The sequence below is a fragment of the Hipposideros armiger genome, unplaced genomic scaffold, assembly GCF_001890085.2.
Source record: "Hipposideros armiger isolate ML-2016 unplaced genomic scaffold, ASM189008v1 scaffold_934, whole genome shotgun sequence".
In the NCBI taxonomy this organism is placed as follows: domain Eukaryota; kingdom Metazoa; phylum Chordata; class Mammalia; order Chiroptera; family Hipposideridae; genus Hipposideros; species Hipposideros armiger.
The window spans coordinates 132,630-151,972 of NW_017732284.1; the positions used below are offsets into that span (position 1 = coordinate 132,630).

General features: G+C 36.0%; 1 protein-coding gene across 1 annotated transcript in view; it reads right to left on the reverse strand.

The window, feature by feature from the left end:
• Window positions 1-19,343, reverse strand: part of LOC109375345 (receptor-type tyrosine-protein phosphatase kappa-like) — a 347,967-nt gene that overhangs the window by 129,054 nt on the left and 199,570 nt on the right. Inside the window, exon 3 of the mRNA XM_019630700.1 lies at window positions 6,964-7,235. Coding sequence (XP_019486245.1) covers window positions 6,964-7,235 — 272 coding nt within the window. The remainder of the gene's footprint in view (window positions 1-6,963; window positions 7,236-19,343) is intronic.

A 19,343-nucleotide genomic window follows, 5' to 3' on the forward strand; every position in this document is an offset into this window, starting at 1 on the left:
GAATTAGTGAAGGGGCATTTGACAGCTCCTTCTACACTAAATAACAATAGGTGTGATTTAGTAGAATAACAAGAGGCTACTGTCATACACTTGCAATAATTACTGTGTTACTAGCAGGACTCTTTTTTTTCCCATTTGTTTGCATTTATTTACAAATGATAAGTTTCATCAGTGAATCAATATAAACAGAGTCTAGCAGAAAAATAAGGCTGATACTTTGTAATAAAAGCAAATCACTGTCAGGAACCAGGGAGAAGTCACTCTCACAGGGTTATAAGTTTTAATAAAACAAGGACTATAATAACATAGGAGTTTTTTCCAAACCCATTTGGAATGCTTTAAATGAAAGAAATGGGGAATCATTAAGATTAAAAAATCAGCAGCAAAAGGTTGCTTTGTTAATAACAGAAGGTCTTTTGCAGGCAACACACACAAAAAAAAATGAGCCAAATTATTGTGTTAGGCAGTTACTGTTGCCATAACTAAAATAAACCTATCTGGTTGTGACTAACTTCAGAAGTCACCAATATGGCTAAAGTCCAAACTTTTAATAGCAAGATTAAATTATTAAAGAGGAAAAGGGGGCATAATGATTACCAGAAAATAGCCAGCAACTTAGTCCATGCATGAAGATAGGAAACATCCATTAACTTAGCATTTGTCAACATAAGAAACGTCCAACCCTGAAAAGAATTTTTATAAGAGTTTATGTGAACCAAACTGGCCACAATTCCAAGGAGCAAGACCTCCAGTGAGTACTCTGCAGAATGACAGTTCTGCAATTTCTTTCATACATTTGGAATTAAAAAAGGAACATAGAAAAGGTTACATGAAAGGGAAAAGCAAGGAGGTGAATGGATTACAGGATAGTTAACAAAATTATGTGCTCTCATGAGGGTGGTTAGGTTTCCTAGGGGTCTGAAAAAGAGGCATTACAAAAGTGCATTAATCTACTGCGCTAAAACAATGGACAGAGCTTGCTTAAGGCAAAGGTAACCTTTTATTAAAGAAATTATGTGCCTGAGGCATGACTGTCTACCATGACCTGCTCCATTAGGAATTTATGATCAGATCACCCTGTGAGGTTACTTTCAGTTAGATTTGTTACAGTGCACCTTTTTAGTCCACACATTTTATTGTAAATAAATGTTAAAACAAACTAAAGGTGACATGCATGGAAGTATCCAGCCCAATATCTTACACATAGTAGACATCCAACAGATGATCTTTCCTTCCTTTCTTTCTACTCCCTTCAGTCACTGACTGATTGTCTTACAGCCCTATTTACATTTTCAGGTACATAGGTTTGTCTTCTCTCAGCAACTGAACTGAAAAATATGAACTGTTTCATTCACAGATGGATATGTATACTTTTAATTCTCCCACATGTCTCACATGTTTTATCCATAAATAATATATGGTGATGGGTGGGATTGCTTGAAAGCTCAAGAAAGATATGACATGATATATTAGGATGTGTTTTGGCTGCATAGGAAAATACTCATCTAAAAATTGCTTACAAAATAGTCTTTCTTTTTATTATTGTTTTTATTATTATTTCACCTGAAAGTAGGACCCTGGCTCCTTCCATACTTTCCCCTGTTGCCCTCAGTGTGTTACCTCCTCCCTCGTAGTTACAAGGTAACTGTAGTCACAGCCAGCGTCCTGTTCTCATGCAACAATGTGTCTCTCTTTGTTATCAGGAAGGAACATATTTCCCAGAAGCCCTCTCATAGCCCACTGGCCAGAGCTGTGTCACATGGCCCAGGCTGAGAGAAATAAATCTCTGTTGTTTAAGCTACGCAGTCTGTAGTATTTTGATATGGCATTCCAAACAGCATAATACATCTAAGACAAAAAGCCTGGCCTCCCTTCTATCTTCAGTGGGGCTCTACATGGTTAATGACCAGTATAAACTGGAAGAGTTCCAAGAGCTATGGCACACGAGTGACATCCACTTTTCCTCACATTTTGTATGGATGGCTCATAAGCATGCTCTTACTCCAGCCCCTATCCCCAAAGATAAATCTTTTAGAGACGTTTTTGTTTTTTTAAATAAACATTCCCTTGGTTTAAGTTCCAATCTTCTTAGATCCAAAGCCAACAGTATCTCTGGAGTGTAACAATCATTCAATTGCCAAAGTATCAGTGCAATGCATTTTAACATAAACCTTTACAAAGGAGACAAAAACAGAAAATCCCATGCCTGTTCAGTTCTTTTTTTTTTTTTCAAACCAATGAAAAATGTTAAGAAAACGGGTTGCAAAAGTTCAATGTTTGTTTCTCAGTGAATTAGCAGGTTGAAAAAAACACACAAAACACACACATTCTGCTATATTATCACTTTCCAATTTCTAGCCAAACCTTTGTAGTTTTCATCACGCATTTTTGTGATTAATGATGTGTACCCAGTTAATGGAAAACAGCAGATTAGGTTTCCGCTAATAGTTTGGAAGTTATGTCTGCCTGCCTCATTTGGTAACAACCTCACTGTTCAGTAAGAAACTAATGGATTTAATCCCAAAGCAGAACTTAGTTTTGCACATACAAGACAGGTCAGGTTTCCAGAGTGAAGAAAATTACACTTTTAGTGATGTGCTGATCTTTCATTGAAGTTTAACACTTAGATAACACCACAGAATGTTTCTTTTTCTATTTTTACTTCTACTTAGTGATCAACTTAAAAACTTATAGTACTTACCTGAGTTCTGTAAAAACAGGCAGAATTAGCAACTTGTGACAGTGGCAAATAAAAGAAATATAATATGATATTTTCTATAATTAGTATACTGAACTGAAAAAACATCTACTGTTGTGAAGACACAGATGAGAAACAGTTCCTTGTACATTAATGTATCACTACAAGGCTTATGTCATAAACAAAATTTATATTTGCTTGTTTTGTTTCACTATAAAAGTGTTATTTCCAACTAACTGTGGTTTAAGAAAAACAGTGTGGTACAGTGGAAAGCATATTTAATCTCGGAATAGAAGAATCAAGAGGCAAGAATTCTAGTCCCAAATTACTGTGGAAACAAATCTGTTTTGTTTTCATTTTCCATACTACATTTCATATGTATCTCTCTTAAGTCATTTAACAAATGCTGTATTATTTCAAAATTTTTATCTATGTATACCTCACATTTCCCATCTAGGTTAGACCCCACGTCTGATTTACATTTTTATCCCCTACAGGGCCAAGCTAAACTGTAATCTTCAAGAGTAGAGGGACTTTGCCTGTATATTCCCAGGGGTGAGCAAGGTGTGATCTCACGTTAATAAGCTGTCAAGTAATTAGAAGTTTTACTAAACAAAACAAAACAAAAAACAAAAAAAAACTTAAAAAGAATAGCATGGATGGGGAGGGAAGGATAGAGGGAGCACAGAGGATTTTTCAGGGCAATGAAAATACTTCGCATGATACTATACTGACAGACATGTCACACATTTGTCTAAACTCTTAGAATGTAAAACACCAAGAGTGAACGTTGAGATTAATTATGGACCTTGAGTGATTACAATGTCAGTGTAGTCTCATCCATGTGTACCACTCTGGTGGGAGATGAAGCTTCTAGGGGAAACCGATGCATGGGTGGCAGTGGAGGGTGTATGGGAAATCTCTGTACCTTCCTCCTCATTTTGCTGTGAAACTAAAACTGCTCTAAAAAAAAAAAATGAAGTCTTTTTAAAACACAGCATGATTTCAAAACAGAAGAAAATCCTGAGCACATATTAAATCCAGTTGAGTCTGCAATTTTTTTTTGTTTGTTTACCCATTATAATGTTAACCAAATGTTATGGTACGTGTACACTATCTGTCAGACACTTTTCTACAGACTTTATATACATTGAGTTGTCAGAAAAGTCATGACACATCTTTGCAACGAAAAACATAGAAAACATAGGTCATGACTTTTCCGACAACCCAATATTAAATCACTTTATACTCACAACAACCCAATGAGGTAGTTACTATTATGATTCTCATTTTTCAGTTTGAGGAAACTGCAGTCACAGGGATGAAGAAATGTATGTCCCCTGCTGTGCAGCTATAAGTAGCAGAACGGAGATTCACCCAGGAAGGGCTGGCCCCAAAGCTCATGGGCCATCTCCTGCTCTGCCAGGTACCCGACATTCATTCTCTGGAGGGTTATGTTTGCCTTTATTTCACAATTTCATGTTTATTTTTTTTCTTCCTTTTACAAATCACAGGTTTAGTTTCTTTGGGTTAAAACTAGTATCTCATCGTTACTGAATAATCCACAGCATAAGTGATTAAATCGCCAAGTCAACCTCCTGTGTAGGTAGGCATCTGGCAAGATGGAATCTCTGGGAAGGACAAATCATACCAAAGATATACTATATCTGTTTCAGATGTTTAGTTCAACAGAAAAATGGAAAAGAGAAGAGATAGCTTGTCGAAGGACTTTTCCTCTCATTCCCGGGAGTATCCTTTTTGTACAAAAATTGTCCCATACCAATTAAAGATAGTAGCACTCTGAAGCTATTTTCTTTTTGATAGTTTTATTGTTAATGTTAATGTTAACAATAATGTTAATGTTATTGTTAATGAGAAGGGGGTGGATTAGAGGAGTGGTCAGATAAGGAATGGCTCAAGCAAAGAAAATATAGGATTCCCCAATGGAAATACAATGAAAGCAAAGGGAATTAGAAAAATTAGAGTATTATGGAAAAAGGTTCAAGAAGCTTTCGAGAGTGCAAATTCTCTGGAGAAGAAAAATTGAGTAAACTGGAAGAAAGGAGAATAATTTCTATGCATATCTTAACTCTACTTAGAGTCAGGGGAAAATTAAAAATAAATAAGCAGTGCTTCTTTAAGAGTGAAAATGAGTAAGAATCTAACATGACACACTGCAATGGCTACATTTTAATTTTAAAAAATCCGTAAGCATTCTATTATAAGCAACTGTCAAAGGTTTTCCATTCTATTTCCTAATACCAAAAAAGGCTACATATAGTTTATGTTATGCTGGTTGTTTCTAATCACTGAAGTACACATACAAACTATGTATCTAAAATGGAAGAATCAATGAAAACATCAATCAAATAATTTATTGAGCACTAAGCACACGAAAAATATTCTACTCTGCTATTCACTCTTATTGATTATTAAGTTTTGTAGGTTAAGGAAAAAGATGTGAAAGCAAAGCAGTCGCTTAAAAAATGATCTGTGGCTTAAATTCAATCTTCAATAAAGAGGGACTTACTGATAGGCTCCATGTATTTCATAATCTTTTTCTTTGACAAGGGATTTCCAAAAAGACCTCACTGGCAGGTTGAAACTCACATAGGCACTCTTTGCACTGCTTGCTTACGAACACCACAGGTACATATAAACTAAGGAACTTCGTCAGGCAAAATAAGACTGAACAAAGAAGCATTCATCCAGTTCTAGGTACTATGTTCAACATTAAAATTAACATTGCAGAATCTATACCATAACAAAACTCTACTTCTGTTTTTTTAAGGCACAACAAACGATTTGATTCTTTACAAAACTATCTACATAGGTAGCAAAGGCCAAATGGGGTTGAATGCAGACAATATGACTTCAGAATCCAAATTTTTAACAGTTTTGCTACATTTGTTATTTGGGCCTTAATTTATCTCAAGGAGGCTGAATCCACCAACAGTTTTATTTTGCTGAGTAAAAGATTTTCCTTTTCAGTGTTATGTTAAGCTCCGATAACAGACTCTCTGTGAAGTCAATATAATGACAATGCTGACTGAGGGTGACCCAGCAATGACTGCCATCAACCCACAGTTATCAGAGATGAGCCTACTAATTGATCTTGCCTCCAGCGCTTTGGCATTAGGTTCACACATCTCCACCGACCTAACCACCACATAGGCAGCCTTCCCAAAGCTGTGGACCAAGAAAAAGCAGGCTGCTCTCCCAGACTGAAGAAAAACATCTGTCTGTTCTTAAATAATGGAATCAACTAGTATCTAATGAAAATTCACTGACTTCTCAATAGAAACATTAACCCTGAATGGAGAAGAGCCTTACCTGTGGAAACAAAACTCTGAAGAGGCTTTTAATGAAATAGAAAATCAACTCAAAACAAAGCAATTAAAACAATACATTGAATTTTTCCCTCCCTCAGGAATAAAGACAAACCTAGTCTAAAGAAATAACTATTTTTTAAAAGCAGTAATAAAACTGTTCTTAGTTATAAATTACCCATTGAACATAATAAAATACAGCTTTATATAAACACATTCTCATTTGGCTCTACGAGTATCATAAGCTACAACTAAGGAAGTCATTAAAGTTTAAATCTCAAGTTCTAATACAAAAGTGAAGTTTCAAAAGAGGTAACTCCGTTTCCAGGAACTGAACCTCATAGTGAGGATTATTGAACAACACTAAACCAGTGAATGAACTTTTTTGTTAGACCATATAAACTCAGTCACACAAAACATAAAGTAGATATTGACACTGTCCACTGTCTGGTTTAATCATAATTAAATCACGCATTCCTAGGGGAGGGGACTCCAAAGACATGTAGACAGCTTTTCTTTTTGTGTTTGCTTATTCAAAATACCTCCCCCTTAGATAACATATTTCATGAAACACTATTTCATGTTTATTTTCCACATGTTATTTTCAACGAGTAAATCAATGCAGTGTGAATACTGCATCCCAATCAAAAACACTATTTCTTCCTGAACAGAGACACAAAAATATATCTGTCAATAAGTAGCTCTTTGCCAATGAGTTTCATACCTAAACTATTTTTTTTCTTTATGTGGAAATATTTTCTCTACTTTTGAAGGTTTTGTGCCAAGGTATTTAAACATTACCTTAACAACAAGTTTGGGGAGGGCTATAGAGACGATCTCTCATTCCTATGGGGCTTGCATTTACCTCTAAGTATTATATACTTATTGAGATCCAATAACATCAAAGCATAAACCAGAAATTGAACAGATGATTACCTGATATTCGTTGGGCCAAAAGGTGCTCACGGCTAGCTCAGCCCGAAGCCAATCTCTACCTGTGAATCCAGTCACATTCCAAATCGGATTGGCAAGAGGTCCTTTATTCACCCTAACTAATATGTTCAGAGTGCCAGGGTTCGACCCTTTCTGGCTATATAACAGGTAACTGAAATCAATACAGTGAGTGTCGTTCTCCTTCATGGTAGGCAGCTGAAGTCGGGCTTTTTCTCCAGGGTCATGGTCTGAGGAGTCCACTATCATATAGGAACCTGAAATGACATTACATATAACGCTAAATAAATACATAAGCAAAAGGGAATATATAATAATAGAGAAGATGCCAGAAATAATGCCAGTCCATTCTGCGTTCAATTTAACTCACTAGACGGTGTCGTCCAGAACAGAGACATAGAAAGATACCAAACAAGTAAACTGAAAGCTTATTAGGGGACAGACATTGGTCAGAGTATATAACGTGTATTAATACATTTGTTCTTTGCAATAACCTGCTATTATTCCTATTTTACAAATTATAAAATTGAGGAATAATTAATAGTAACTTATTCAGAGTCAAATAGTCTTTGACTATTTGAATGGTCAAATAGGTGACTCGGGTTCAAATCTATATCCCACTCTAAAAAATCTCTAGCGTTACTAAGCAGAGACCTTTTAATATCAAACAAACAAAGCAGCAACTTATGGATCTGATTTGCATAAAGGGTGCATCTTTCGTTTTCTCTATCCATAACACCATTGCAGGGAGATGGGATAAGCGTATAGGTACTGAAACCGTTTGTGATTTCTAATACCCAAATCACTATTTATAGAAGCTGTGTGATCTTTTGCAGTGTACTGACCACCCTGAACTTCAGTTCAGAGAAAAAGGACACTTTGCAATGTAAGTTTGAGGACTGAAGTTTAAAATGTCAAATTTCTAGAGCTGAGTACCAGACATAGGGTAGATTTACCTACCTGGAGCCTCACCCATGAAGCTTTCAGCTAATCACCACAGCTATCGAACCCAATTCTGCAACAGTCCCTATGTTCTTCTATAGCTGTAAGAAATCTGGTTTGAAAACCACTAGTATCCACCCCACTTCCTGATTTAATAACTATTCTTTGGTTATCTATCACGGGGAGGCACAGCACATAAAGACACTTGTCCTCCTATTACCTCACAGCCCCACCCTCAAACATACAGTCTCTGCATGGCAGGCGAAGGTCATGTAGAGCCAAGTACAAAAACGGAACTTAAACATCAGCTGCCAGTATTAGTCCAAGGACCTCTCGAGAAAACTCACCAGTGTTTCTCATATCACTGTGTATTTTAACAAAGACACATTATAACAAAAATGGAAATATATCTATTTATTGCATTGAAGGTACAACAAAAATTTTACTACACTATAGTTTTTCCCTAGGATGTAATTTTAAGTTCAAAGTATTAGGTGTAGTGTCAAAGAGCCCCGTGTTACAATGGTTACATTTAGACCTCTCTTCCTAACCAACTTGTAGAATTCTCAACCCTTTGGGTCTCCTCCTAAAACACAGTAACATTTACCTGTGACACACTAAACATTCATTGACTACTAGTCTAACCAGCTCAATTAACCCCCAACAACAGGTTCAAATCATGGAAGGTAAAAGAGTGCTTCTACTATATAAGAAACCAAAATTTTAAATTTGCCCGGTTCCTACTGGGTGGTACTCTATGATTCAGAGCTTTTGTGAAGGATTCATATAATAGCACTATCAGTATAGAATAAGCTTACTCTAGTGGTAGTTACTGATATTACTTTCACTTCATCTTCCCCCATTTTCATCTTCTTTTGTAACCTGGAATTCTTCCCCACCCCCCTTCCTGATTCTGGTAGATCACACACTAAAAAAATAAATTGAACATATGTATTTTTGGAGAAGGTATGACCTTTCTCTAACAGGATATCCTGGATCACAACCCAATTTATAGAAGCAGGATGTTTCTATTTTTGGTTATATTCACATTCTGAAGTCCATGGCTGCTTTACGGAAATGTCTTTCGGATTCACCACAGCAGAGCAGGCCGATTGTTGCTTTTAACTATGAGGAGGTCTGAGATCTTGGATATGTTACTTAGTATTGTGATTGAGCCTCAGCATCTTCCCAAACGTACGAGCTCTTTGTCCACTGCTATACGTTTTTGCTTTTTTTTTCAGGGACGTATTATAGCAGAAGTACATTTAAATTATTTTTACAAGTACAGATCAATTATGGCTTCTGATTGTCAATTTTAAACTAGTGCTCTCTAAATAACTTACAGGCTTTCAAAGAGTTATTTTCTTTTATTATAAAATAACTTTGGAATAAAATCTGGTTTGCCTCACATTTTAATTATATAGGATGATATTTACTATGTAGACCATTTAGCAATTTTCAGCCAGTTGCACTTTAAAGCTACAATAATTTTCGTATTGAGGAAATGGGGTGAGCAAAATATATTAATTTGTAGGAACTACCAATTTCATCTTTAGAAAGACAAAAATCACAACATAAAGCTTATTTAAACGATTCAGCCTTTCAAGGGTATTCAATGCAAGTTAAACACAATTTTTTTTAAAGTGATGATTTTCATTTCTACAATGTTTCTGCTAAATGGGCTTCTTTCAGTGCAACCTGACTACTGCTACACTTTCCGAGTATTGTAGAATAATATGCATTTGCTGCACAGTTCCAGGAAGGAAGAAGCCATCTAAACTTCGCCAATTGACTTCATATAACAGCGATTTACCCAGTAGGCACCGTGAAGGTACCTGCCTGTTTGACATAAGATTCCCTTCTATTATCCCAAGCATAGAGAATGTTATGCTGTTCTTATCAACTTATAAAAATTACTTCTACAGTCTCCCAGAATAAATGGTTACCAAATCTTAGAGTCAGGAAATTCTACAATATGCATTTCCCTCATTCTTTAGGTTATAATTTAAGCTTACTTACAATTGTTCTGTTACCAACTAACAAATCCCTCAGGTTTCTAATGAATTCAGTTCTATTTAGTTACAATTTAGCTATCTCAAGACTTAATAATGAAACATCTGTGTGCACACACATATAATGTACTAACTTTTAATTAATGTAACTTCTTTAATGTGGCCTTACAAGTATTCCTTATAGTCTCCTGAGCAATGAAGTTCTCAAATATATCATTTAAGACATAGGAGAAAAAAATATATGCTTATAATAATTTGTTTTCAAAGTGTAATCTTTATGGACAGCAACTTGGCAATCTCTTTCAAGGGTTCTAAAAATCAAAACCCTTGAAAGAGATATATACCCTTTCATCTGGCAATTCCAAATCTAGGAATGCACACTAGATATACAATCGTGTATATGTACAAAGGTATAGCTTTAAAAATATGTTCATCTCACCATTACACTGTTTAAAATAGAGAAAAAATAAGTGTTTTAAATGATCAATATTAGGCAATTATAAAGTTACAGTAAATCAACTTGATGAATAATTATGCAGTCATTAAGAATAATATTAAAATCACTTAATGGAAGATATTCACAATATGTTAAGTAAAATAATCAGGTTATAAAATGTACTCATTTATGAAAAAATATGTAAAAAATCCATTTGTATAAATGTATGCATATTCATATGTATATAAATGTGCATGTGCCCATAAACATGCACGTATGACTGTTAAAAAAAAACAAAGAATATATAGTGAAATGTTAGCTGTATTATCGGGGAGAGCTGTAATTATCTTCTGTTTTCTTGTTTTTGTTTTTGTATATTCACTGAATGTTCCACAATGAATATACAAAGATTTGTACTTTAAAAAAAGAGAGAAACTACATGACTATTATCTTACATAAGGAACATAAAATGAATAATGATAAATACTTAGGAAACAAAGGAACTATTTTGCCTTTTAAAAATAAATCCTATTTGCATCCTACAGATTAACAGCATCTTGGCATTCTTTCAAAAAACAAAAAACAAAAACAAAACAAAAAACAAAAATCAAGAACTTCTTATTGCAATTCATTAAAAGAGAGAGAGAAGCAGCGGGTACTGAGACTAAACAGTGTTTTTTATTGAAAAGAATAGCCAAAGAAAACAAGTCCCATATTCATAAACACCACAGTCTAATATCTAGATGAATAAATAATGCCCTATGAATTGTATGTCTTAATGAAATTTTTATCTTTAAGCTATACTTCTAGGAATAGAAAAAAGGAAATAGGATTAACTGCAAAGAAAATAATGAATAATAAATAAGTTTCCATACTTCATCCTACAATTCCTTCATTTTTATATGTTCTTTAGTACACAAACATAAGATTTTTATTGTCAGTTCTTATTGAGCATCCATTGAATGTGCCCTATAAATTAAACTGAGAGAAATTTCAACTTTTCTGCTTAGTATTAACGACCCTCCATGATGTGATCACAAAGTACTTTTGCCACTTTACCTCCCCCTACTTCTCACTCGCCACCTTCTCCCACCTGACAGAGCCCTCACTATTCTCTCCACAGAGCGTGCACGTTTTCTTCTCCAGATGAGCTCATGCTCTTTTAAGTAAGCCTCTCATTTAAGCCCCCAGACAATTTTTACCAGTTGTTCTTCCTCAGCCTCAGCCCATGCAGAGCTTTCTCTGCACGGCAGTCCTTTGATACACAGTTTCCGCCTTCCTGGTGTTGGCCCTTCCTTATGCACTGCTACTGCATATATAAGGATCATTTATCTCCCAAAGAAGGATAATAATGTTCTCTTAGAAAACACCTGATTCATTTGGAATCCAATCAGAAGAGAGCAGCCACACAGTAAATGTACCAGTGAAAGTGTAATAGAAAGAATTATTAAGTGTAAGGGAGTAGAAACTTTCAAGTTATAAACAGGACCCTAAAGAATAACCACAATACCCAAGGAGAGAAAAAAGTATGGAAAGGAGAGGAAGGTGGCTTAGAATCAGACCTCAAAAAAAAAAAAAAATGTGTGGCTGCAGTCCAATGGATGGTGAAAAAGTCTGTGGGGTCTCTCAGACCAGGGCTGGTCCACAGCTCCCAGGCAAGCAGGAAACACTCCTTTCCAAAAGGGTGGCATGAGGCCTGGGGAGCACCATGTGCACATTGGGGAGGGCCACAGCAGGGGGGTCACCAGGCCAGGGCTGGTGCTGCAAGCTCCCTGAGGGACTGCATGCACTGGGCAACTTCCAGCTATGCAGTACCAGCAAGAAGAAACAAAAATAGAAACACCACTCAGCCAGGAGTAGAACTCCTTCCACTAAAACGCTCCTTTCAGCACCCTGTACTGACAAAGCTTAACAATGTGCTAGTACAAAGGGAAAGTGTTTAAAGGGTCAAGTAACACTATCACAGAGCAAGTAATGGAGGGTAGTAATTTTTGAGTGTTGAGGCAATGAACTGATAACTGGAACAGCATCAAACAAGGGCCTTGACCTAGAAGCTCAATAAATAATTCTTGGTTAGTTGAATGACTGAATCAGAAGACAAAGAGGCCAGCTCTTAGAATATAAGAACATATAACTGTTGAGGCAGTATCAGCTCTACATATATGTAAGCTAAATTATCAGAAAACATCAAAACAACAACAAAAATGAAACAAACAATTAAAACTGGGTTTATGCTGCCATTTGATGGAAGAGTATAATGTTTGGAAGTATGCACTGAACATTTTTGTTAGAGCCAATCTTATGTACATAGAAAACCTAGTGAGCAAAGCTTATCAAACATTTCAGTCTCAAGACCCCTTTTCCACTTTTAAAATATAATGGAGGACATCAAAGAACCTTAGTTTCAATTAGTTCTATCTGTCAATATTGACCATATTAGAAATTCAAACTAAGAAATTTCAAAAACATTTCAATTCAGTTAATGTTAACAATAATAAAATCATTATGATAATCTAAATAATATATTTTTTATAAAAATTATATTTTGCAAAAAATCATATGGAGAAACTTTTACATTTTTGTAAATCTCTTTAATATATGACTTAATAAAACCTAGGTTCTGATTTGTAATTCCTCATTCAATCCATAGTAGTATCACACACCATGTAGTCTCTGGAAAATTCTACTATGCACTTATGAGAATATGAGAGAGCAAAAAAAAGTATCTTAGTATTATTATGACGATTGTTTTGACCTTGAGGATCCCAAAAGGGTCTTGAGGACACACACTGGCAGTCCAGTGGGACTGCATATGGAGAACACTATATTTTAATACACATAATTATTTTTATCTTCATGCTCCAAGGAGAATATTATCAGTGCTATTATTTATACTGAGTCTACTTCACTTCTTCAATTTTGCAGGGTATAAAAATGTACTCTAGGAAACAAAAATCTTCACTGGGATACTGGACGTCTAGAGAATGAAAATGAAAAACCTTAATTATTTTTACACCAGTATGAATTTAAAGGGTGTATTAGTCAAGAGTTCATAAAAGAAACAGAACCAATGAGAGAGAGAGAGAGAGAGAGAGAGAGAGAGAGAGAGAGAGAGAGAGAGAGAGAGAGGAGAGAGAGAGAGAGAGAAACTGGTTCATGCGATTATGGAGGCTGAGAAGTCCAGATCCAGAAGAGCCAATGGTACAGTTCCATTCCAAGTCCAAAATCTAAGTAATATTCAATCCTAATAAGGAGATCATTTTTGTCTGTTCTGAAGACCATTTCGAAAAGCTACCAAAGCACCAACACACTGTACAAAACAGTTGTTGGCATTGAGATTTTCCTGGAAGAAACAAAGAATATGCCAGAAACTGTTGGTGTGAAAAAGGTAAAGACATTAATATATTGGGTTGTCGGAAAAGTCATGACGTATTTTTTCTGTTTTTCATTGCAAAAATGTGTCATGACTTTTCTGACAACCCAATAGTTTCATGCCCAGCCGCACAAGAAGCAATAATCAGGATTGCTGGGTGGAAAGAATAAAGACAACCAAATTCATGATTCGGTCCCGGCCCAACCAGGATGAATTTTTGCTGTTGTTGCTGTTGACTTCTAAGCATTTCTGTTACTATTATGTTGCACTGAAGGAAATGCCACTGACCTATTTTGCTTCTCATTTCCTTTTTTCAAGCGTCCCTCCCACCTCCATTTCTCTTTATCTGATTAGGTGGCAACATAATATATACCAAGATACTAAATCTAATAGCCTAGGAATCAGTTTGGTTTTTCCCTTCCCTTCACATCCCTCTTGCAATCCACTAGTAATTGTTATGTCTCTGATTCCGAACTAAATCCTCAATCATCCACTTCTTTTCATCTTCGCCAGTCTTATCAAGCTCCTATCATCTCTCGGGAAGACAACTAGAATAGGCTCCTAACCGGCTTCCTGGTCTCCACATTAGCAGCTCTACAGATAGTTTTCGACAGACAGCCAGATTAATTTTTTTCAAAACACACAATTAATCTTTTCTTGTCCCACCTTGCAATGAGAGTGACATCTAAACGCTTTACTCTACAGACTATCAGCTTCACTATACCCTGGCCTCTGCCTTCCTCTCTCACATTATCTCCTACCACTTTCTTCCCTTACTCAACATGCTCCAGATACAGTGGGCTTCCCCCTGCCCTTTAAAAATCCATGCTCATGCCTGTCTCAGTGCTTTTACACTGGATTTTCCTCTGCTTAGAATGCTCTCTCCTCAGCTGGCTGAGTTTCCTCAGTCCAGGCCTCAGTTTAAATGCCATCTATCGGTGATTCCTTGGTCTGTTAACTAAAGTTCTTTCTAACTAAGGTTCTTTCTAACATGTTCCTCGCTGTTACCTCCCTCACATTACTGGCCATAACCTGACATTAATCTGTTTACTTGATGGAAATACTGCATGAAAAGTTCAGATTTTATCTCTCTTGTTCATCCAAAAATCTAGACCGATGTCTGGAGCACTCCATATCGAGCGGAATGGTTTTGTTGTTTTGTTGTAACAAACTCTGACAGCTATCTAATTGTGTTTCCTGCTCTGCATGTCCATAGTGCTTCTATAATTCTTTCTTATGTATCAAATATACTGTATCTATCTGTGCATCTCCACAATCCTAGAGCAAGCTTTTTAAGATCAGAAACTTCCTTTTTTGCCCGAGCACCTAACAGAGGCATTTTGTACCTGTAAACTCCTGGTGAGTTGAATTGAAACAAGTAAAAATTGAGAATTTCAAAAATTATAACAATATTGTTTTTTCAGAGATAGAACAAAAAATGGAATCTGAAATGACTTTAAACAATGTTCTCAATCTTAACAATTCCCCCAAGAGATTCCATTATCTGGGTAAGGTTGACATAGGTGCATGGTCTCACTTTTTTTTTTTTTTTTGGCATGGCCTATTATTAATTCCTCAAACTTTTAATTTCTATTATTTCTAAGATAATGCCTCTCTTCTACTGGCGTTCACCCAGTACACCACACAGTTTATTTCTGAAGGACAGAATGAGGCACACTTATAAAATGTCAGATTAGAAAAAGGAAACTTGTCCCTCAAACTCCAATACAAAAGGACTGTATCTTCACAGCATCTGAATCGCAACACCTTCACTCTCCCTAAAATATCCCTTCCATTGCCTTGGCAAAATGTAAAACTGCTTCATTCACGTTCCACAAGAGTAAAACTTCACATAATCCCTGAGTAAGGGCTTTGTATTTGTTCTAAGTAGCCAACTTACATTTGAAAATAGAAAGCCTCTGGACTCCAGAGAACAGCTTCTAAAATTTTCAGACAACACAAAAGACTAAAGAAGGTGTCAGGTTAAATTAGCACAATATTTCTCCTTCTTGGGAGCCTATTTTCCTCAGGGAGTGTACCTGCTACAGGTTAAGATTTCGGAACTGGGCCAAACATTGTTCTATAGTTTTCTCTCTTTGCCCTATAACATCTTTGAAAGCAAAAGCATCACTGTTTGGCCCGTACTCTGACCACCAAAGCTTTCATTTAGTCTGCTGTCAAGAATAAATGAGATTGCCTATATGTGCCACAGCATGCTGATTAGGTAGACCTTTAATATTTCTTCTTTTAGACATACTCATTCCTTTCTCTATCAAATAGCAGAGAGAATCAAACTGAAAAGTGTATAAAAAGAACATTTGATTTTTCAAATTAAAAAAAAATGAGATGACAATGTTAAAAAATAGTACACTTCAAAATTTCCACTTCAAATTGGTAGTTACAAAATAGTCATGGGGATGTAAAGTAAAGCATGGGGAATATAGTTAATGATATGGTAATAACTATGTATAGTGCCAGGTGGGTACTAGACTAGTCAGGGGGATCACGTCTTAAATTATACAAATGTCTAATAACTATGTGCACACCTGAAATTAATATAAAATAATACTGAATGGTAACTATAATTAAAAAAAATTTTAAAAGGGGAGGTGAAAAAAAGTTTTCTACTTCAGTGGCACCTAAACCTTTCTCAACTCTGGCCTTCACAACTTGACTTAACCCCTTTCACCTCAATGTCAACCCTCCCTCCCAGCTCTCCCATTCCTATTCCTTTCTAACCCTCCTTTCTTGCTCTTTCTTTGAAACCTAATATAAACATAGAATACTTCCCCAGGAAACACACACACACACAACTTAACCAACAATAATAAAGGACTCATAGATGCAAGTTTAAAATCTCCCGTTTTAAGATTTCTTAGATTTCTGAAATTGTGGCATCCCCACCCCCATGGCTCTCCACCCTGCATAGCTTTCCTGTTATGTGGTACTGAAATGCTTTGAGTGGCAGCTGCTAAAATGAAAAGCAACTTGAGAGTGAATAACCAGAGTTCCATTACAAAGGCAGGAGAGTCTTCTGGTCCAGTAGCCCATTTTGCAATCATCACTTGCCTTTTCAAAGGCACCACGATGGGAAAGAACCGTGAAAGGTAAAGGTAGTACAGCCTGGAAACTGCCGAGACTAAATATACTGATGCTTCCAGCCTGCTGTCCGGATATACTCTAGCTCTGTTAATAACGGAAGGCAAACACTTAAGGTCAGTAGAGAACAAGTGTACAGTGATCCCATATTTCCATATAAATGCATGTGCCCAAAGTCAAAATATTCTATCCAGTAGTAACAATCTGTCTGAAGGTACCAAAAATCTATGTCAATATACCAGAAAAACTAGGTTTTATTTTGACTCAAAATTAATAACAAGGGTCAACAACTACTCCTGAATAAGCAAATGACAAGTAATGATCAATTAGAGGACAACTTTTTATTTATTTATTTTTTTTTGAGCAAAATTTTTCAACTGAGTTCTCAGGTTCAAGGGTAATGAGGTTACAGGAGCAGTTCCAATGCCCACCAAGGAAGTTGCCTTCTTTATTAACCCACAAAAGTTCCAAATTACACTAGATACTTTCAAAAAAGATTTAACAGAAAGGAGTAAAATGTATTCCACTCTCATCCAAATGAAATCAGATTCCTGTCTATGAAATGGTTAAAAATTCAGACTCTGAAGTCAGAGACATGACTCTGCAGCCTGGCTCTGACACCACGCACCCCAGCCATCCACATCTCCTCTACCATTTTTGTGACAAAAAGCTTAGGCCCAAAAAAGATGAGTGTCCTAGATATAAAAAAAAAAATTATTGTTTGAAAGCACAATTGGGGGATTACAGAAATGAGAAATATCAAAATCAAAACATCTTTTTACTTTTTTATTTACAAAGTATTATTTCAACCAAAAATCTGTCTGCTTGTTGTTGAAAACAGTGCCTGCCTTAGAAGGAATACAAATAAAGGAAAGCAAAGCAAAAGGGAACTGAGATCATAGGATATTCCGGGGGGGGGGGGGGAATATTAAGTATAGAGAAATGAAGAAAAGAATACAAGTGAGAGGAGAAAAAGAAAATAATTGCTTACAATTCAAAATGTAAGATCTGGGAAGACAGGAAAAAAGAGGGAAGAACAGGATAGTAGAGAAAATGGGGTTGCATTTATTTTCCATCTTCCCAAGTAACTCCAAAAACCATACAAATATGAGACAAGAAAGTGAAGTCCCCTGACATAAAAAGGCAAAAGAGAACAGTATCAGCACCTCAAATGTTGAGACTGTTGATTTGGTTGATCTTCTATAATTCAAGAATTCTACATAAAATTAAAGAAGAAAAAAAATACCTGAGACATTTTGAAAGTCTCTTGAGCCTGCTTTAATTTAAGATAGCTCTTGTGGAATTAGTGGTCCCCAATCCTAGAGCACAGTATAATACTGAGTCATATCACTGTGCTCTATCTATTCTTTCTCCAATGCTGCCAATCCAGCTGTTATTAAAAAAAAATAAAAATCGCCATAACTCACCTGGTTAATTGTAAAGTGCCATATTCACTAATGGTAAGGAAAGAAAGGGCACGCAAATACTTTTCTGACTGTTGGCATACAATTAATTCAATTTCCTCTTAGCAAAAACAATCACCCCAGGATATGCCTCCAACAAACCTTTCTTTTAAGAGAGAACCAGAAAAGCTGCATGATGCAAGTGACCTCCATTCCAGCAGCTCTCTCACTGCCCTGAGAGTAACTGAGCATTGCACTTTAATGTTTTCATAAATGCTAACTTAATGCTCACTGGGAGAACACAAACATTGAGAAACTGCAAAATTTCAGTTCTCACACTAACTTTTTAAAGCTTTCCTCTGGAGTGTACTGTAGCAGCTAAAATAGAAAAGCGTTTTAGCCAAAACAAGTAACAGTAGGATCTCAGACCAACAACCAAGTACAGGTGTTTCCCCACCTCCCCCAAGGAGAGATTGTCTTCCTTTTATGAAAGAGAAGAAGGAATTTTCAATAATTTCAGAATTTTGACTTTCAGATTTTTCAAGCTACTAGACAGATGCATTTTAAAAATTTCAGTAATATTTATAAGATAAATAGAAACAGCTTAAGCACACAGACTAGAATCAAATTGCTCACTGAGAATAACCAGAAGCAAAGATATGTAGCCAACAATTTTTTTTTCCTTCTAACTATAGCATTATGAAGTATCTCCCTAGGAACTGTTTATATGGCTTTAAAAAAAAAAAAAGTGATTGCTTTTAAATGGTCCTATAAGCAGTGACTAAACTCTGCAAGCGCCATGAACGGGCAGTGATTACTCCAATCATGATGATATACATCCATTAGATGCAAGACGATTCTCCTGATTGAAGCAATCAAGTGGATGTCCAGAAAGAGATAATGCCATTCATTCCATCTGGTACTCAAAATCCTCTCAAGCTGGTCCATAGAAACCTTGCAATGCTTACTGGCCATGAATCACCAGCATGAACTCATAGTTCACAATTCAGTGACATGAGATGCGTTTTTGCCTTGCGTGACCCCTCCTTTTTGCTTAGAAGATGTGTATTCTCTTTTTCTACCCGGTGGAGCTCAATTCC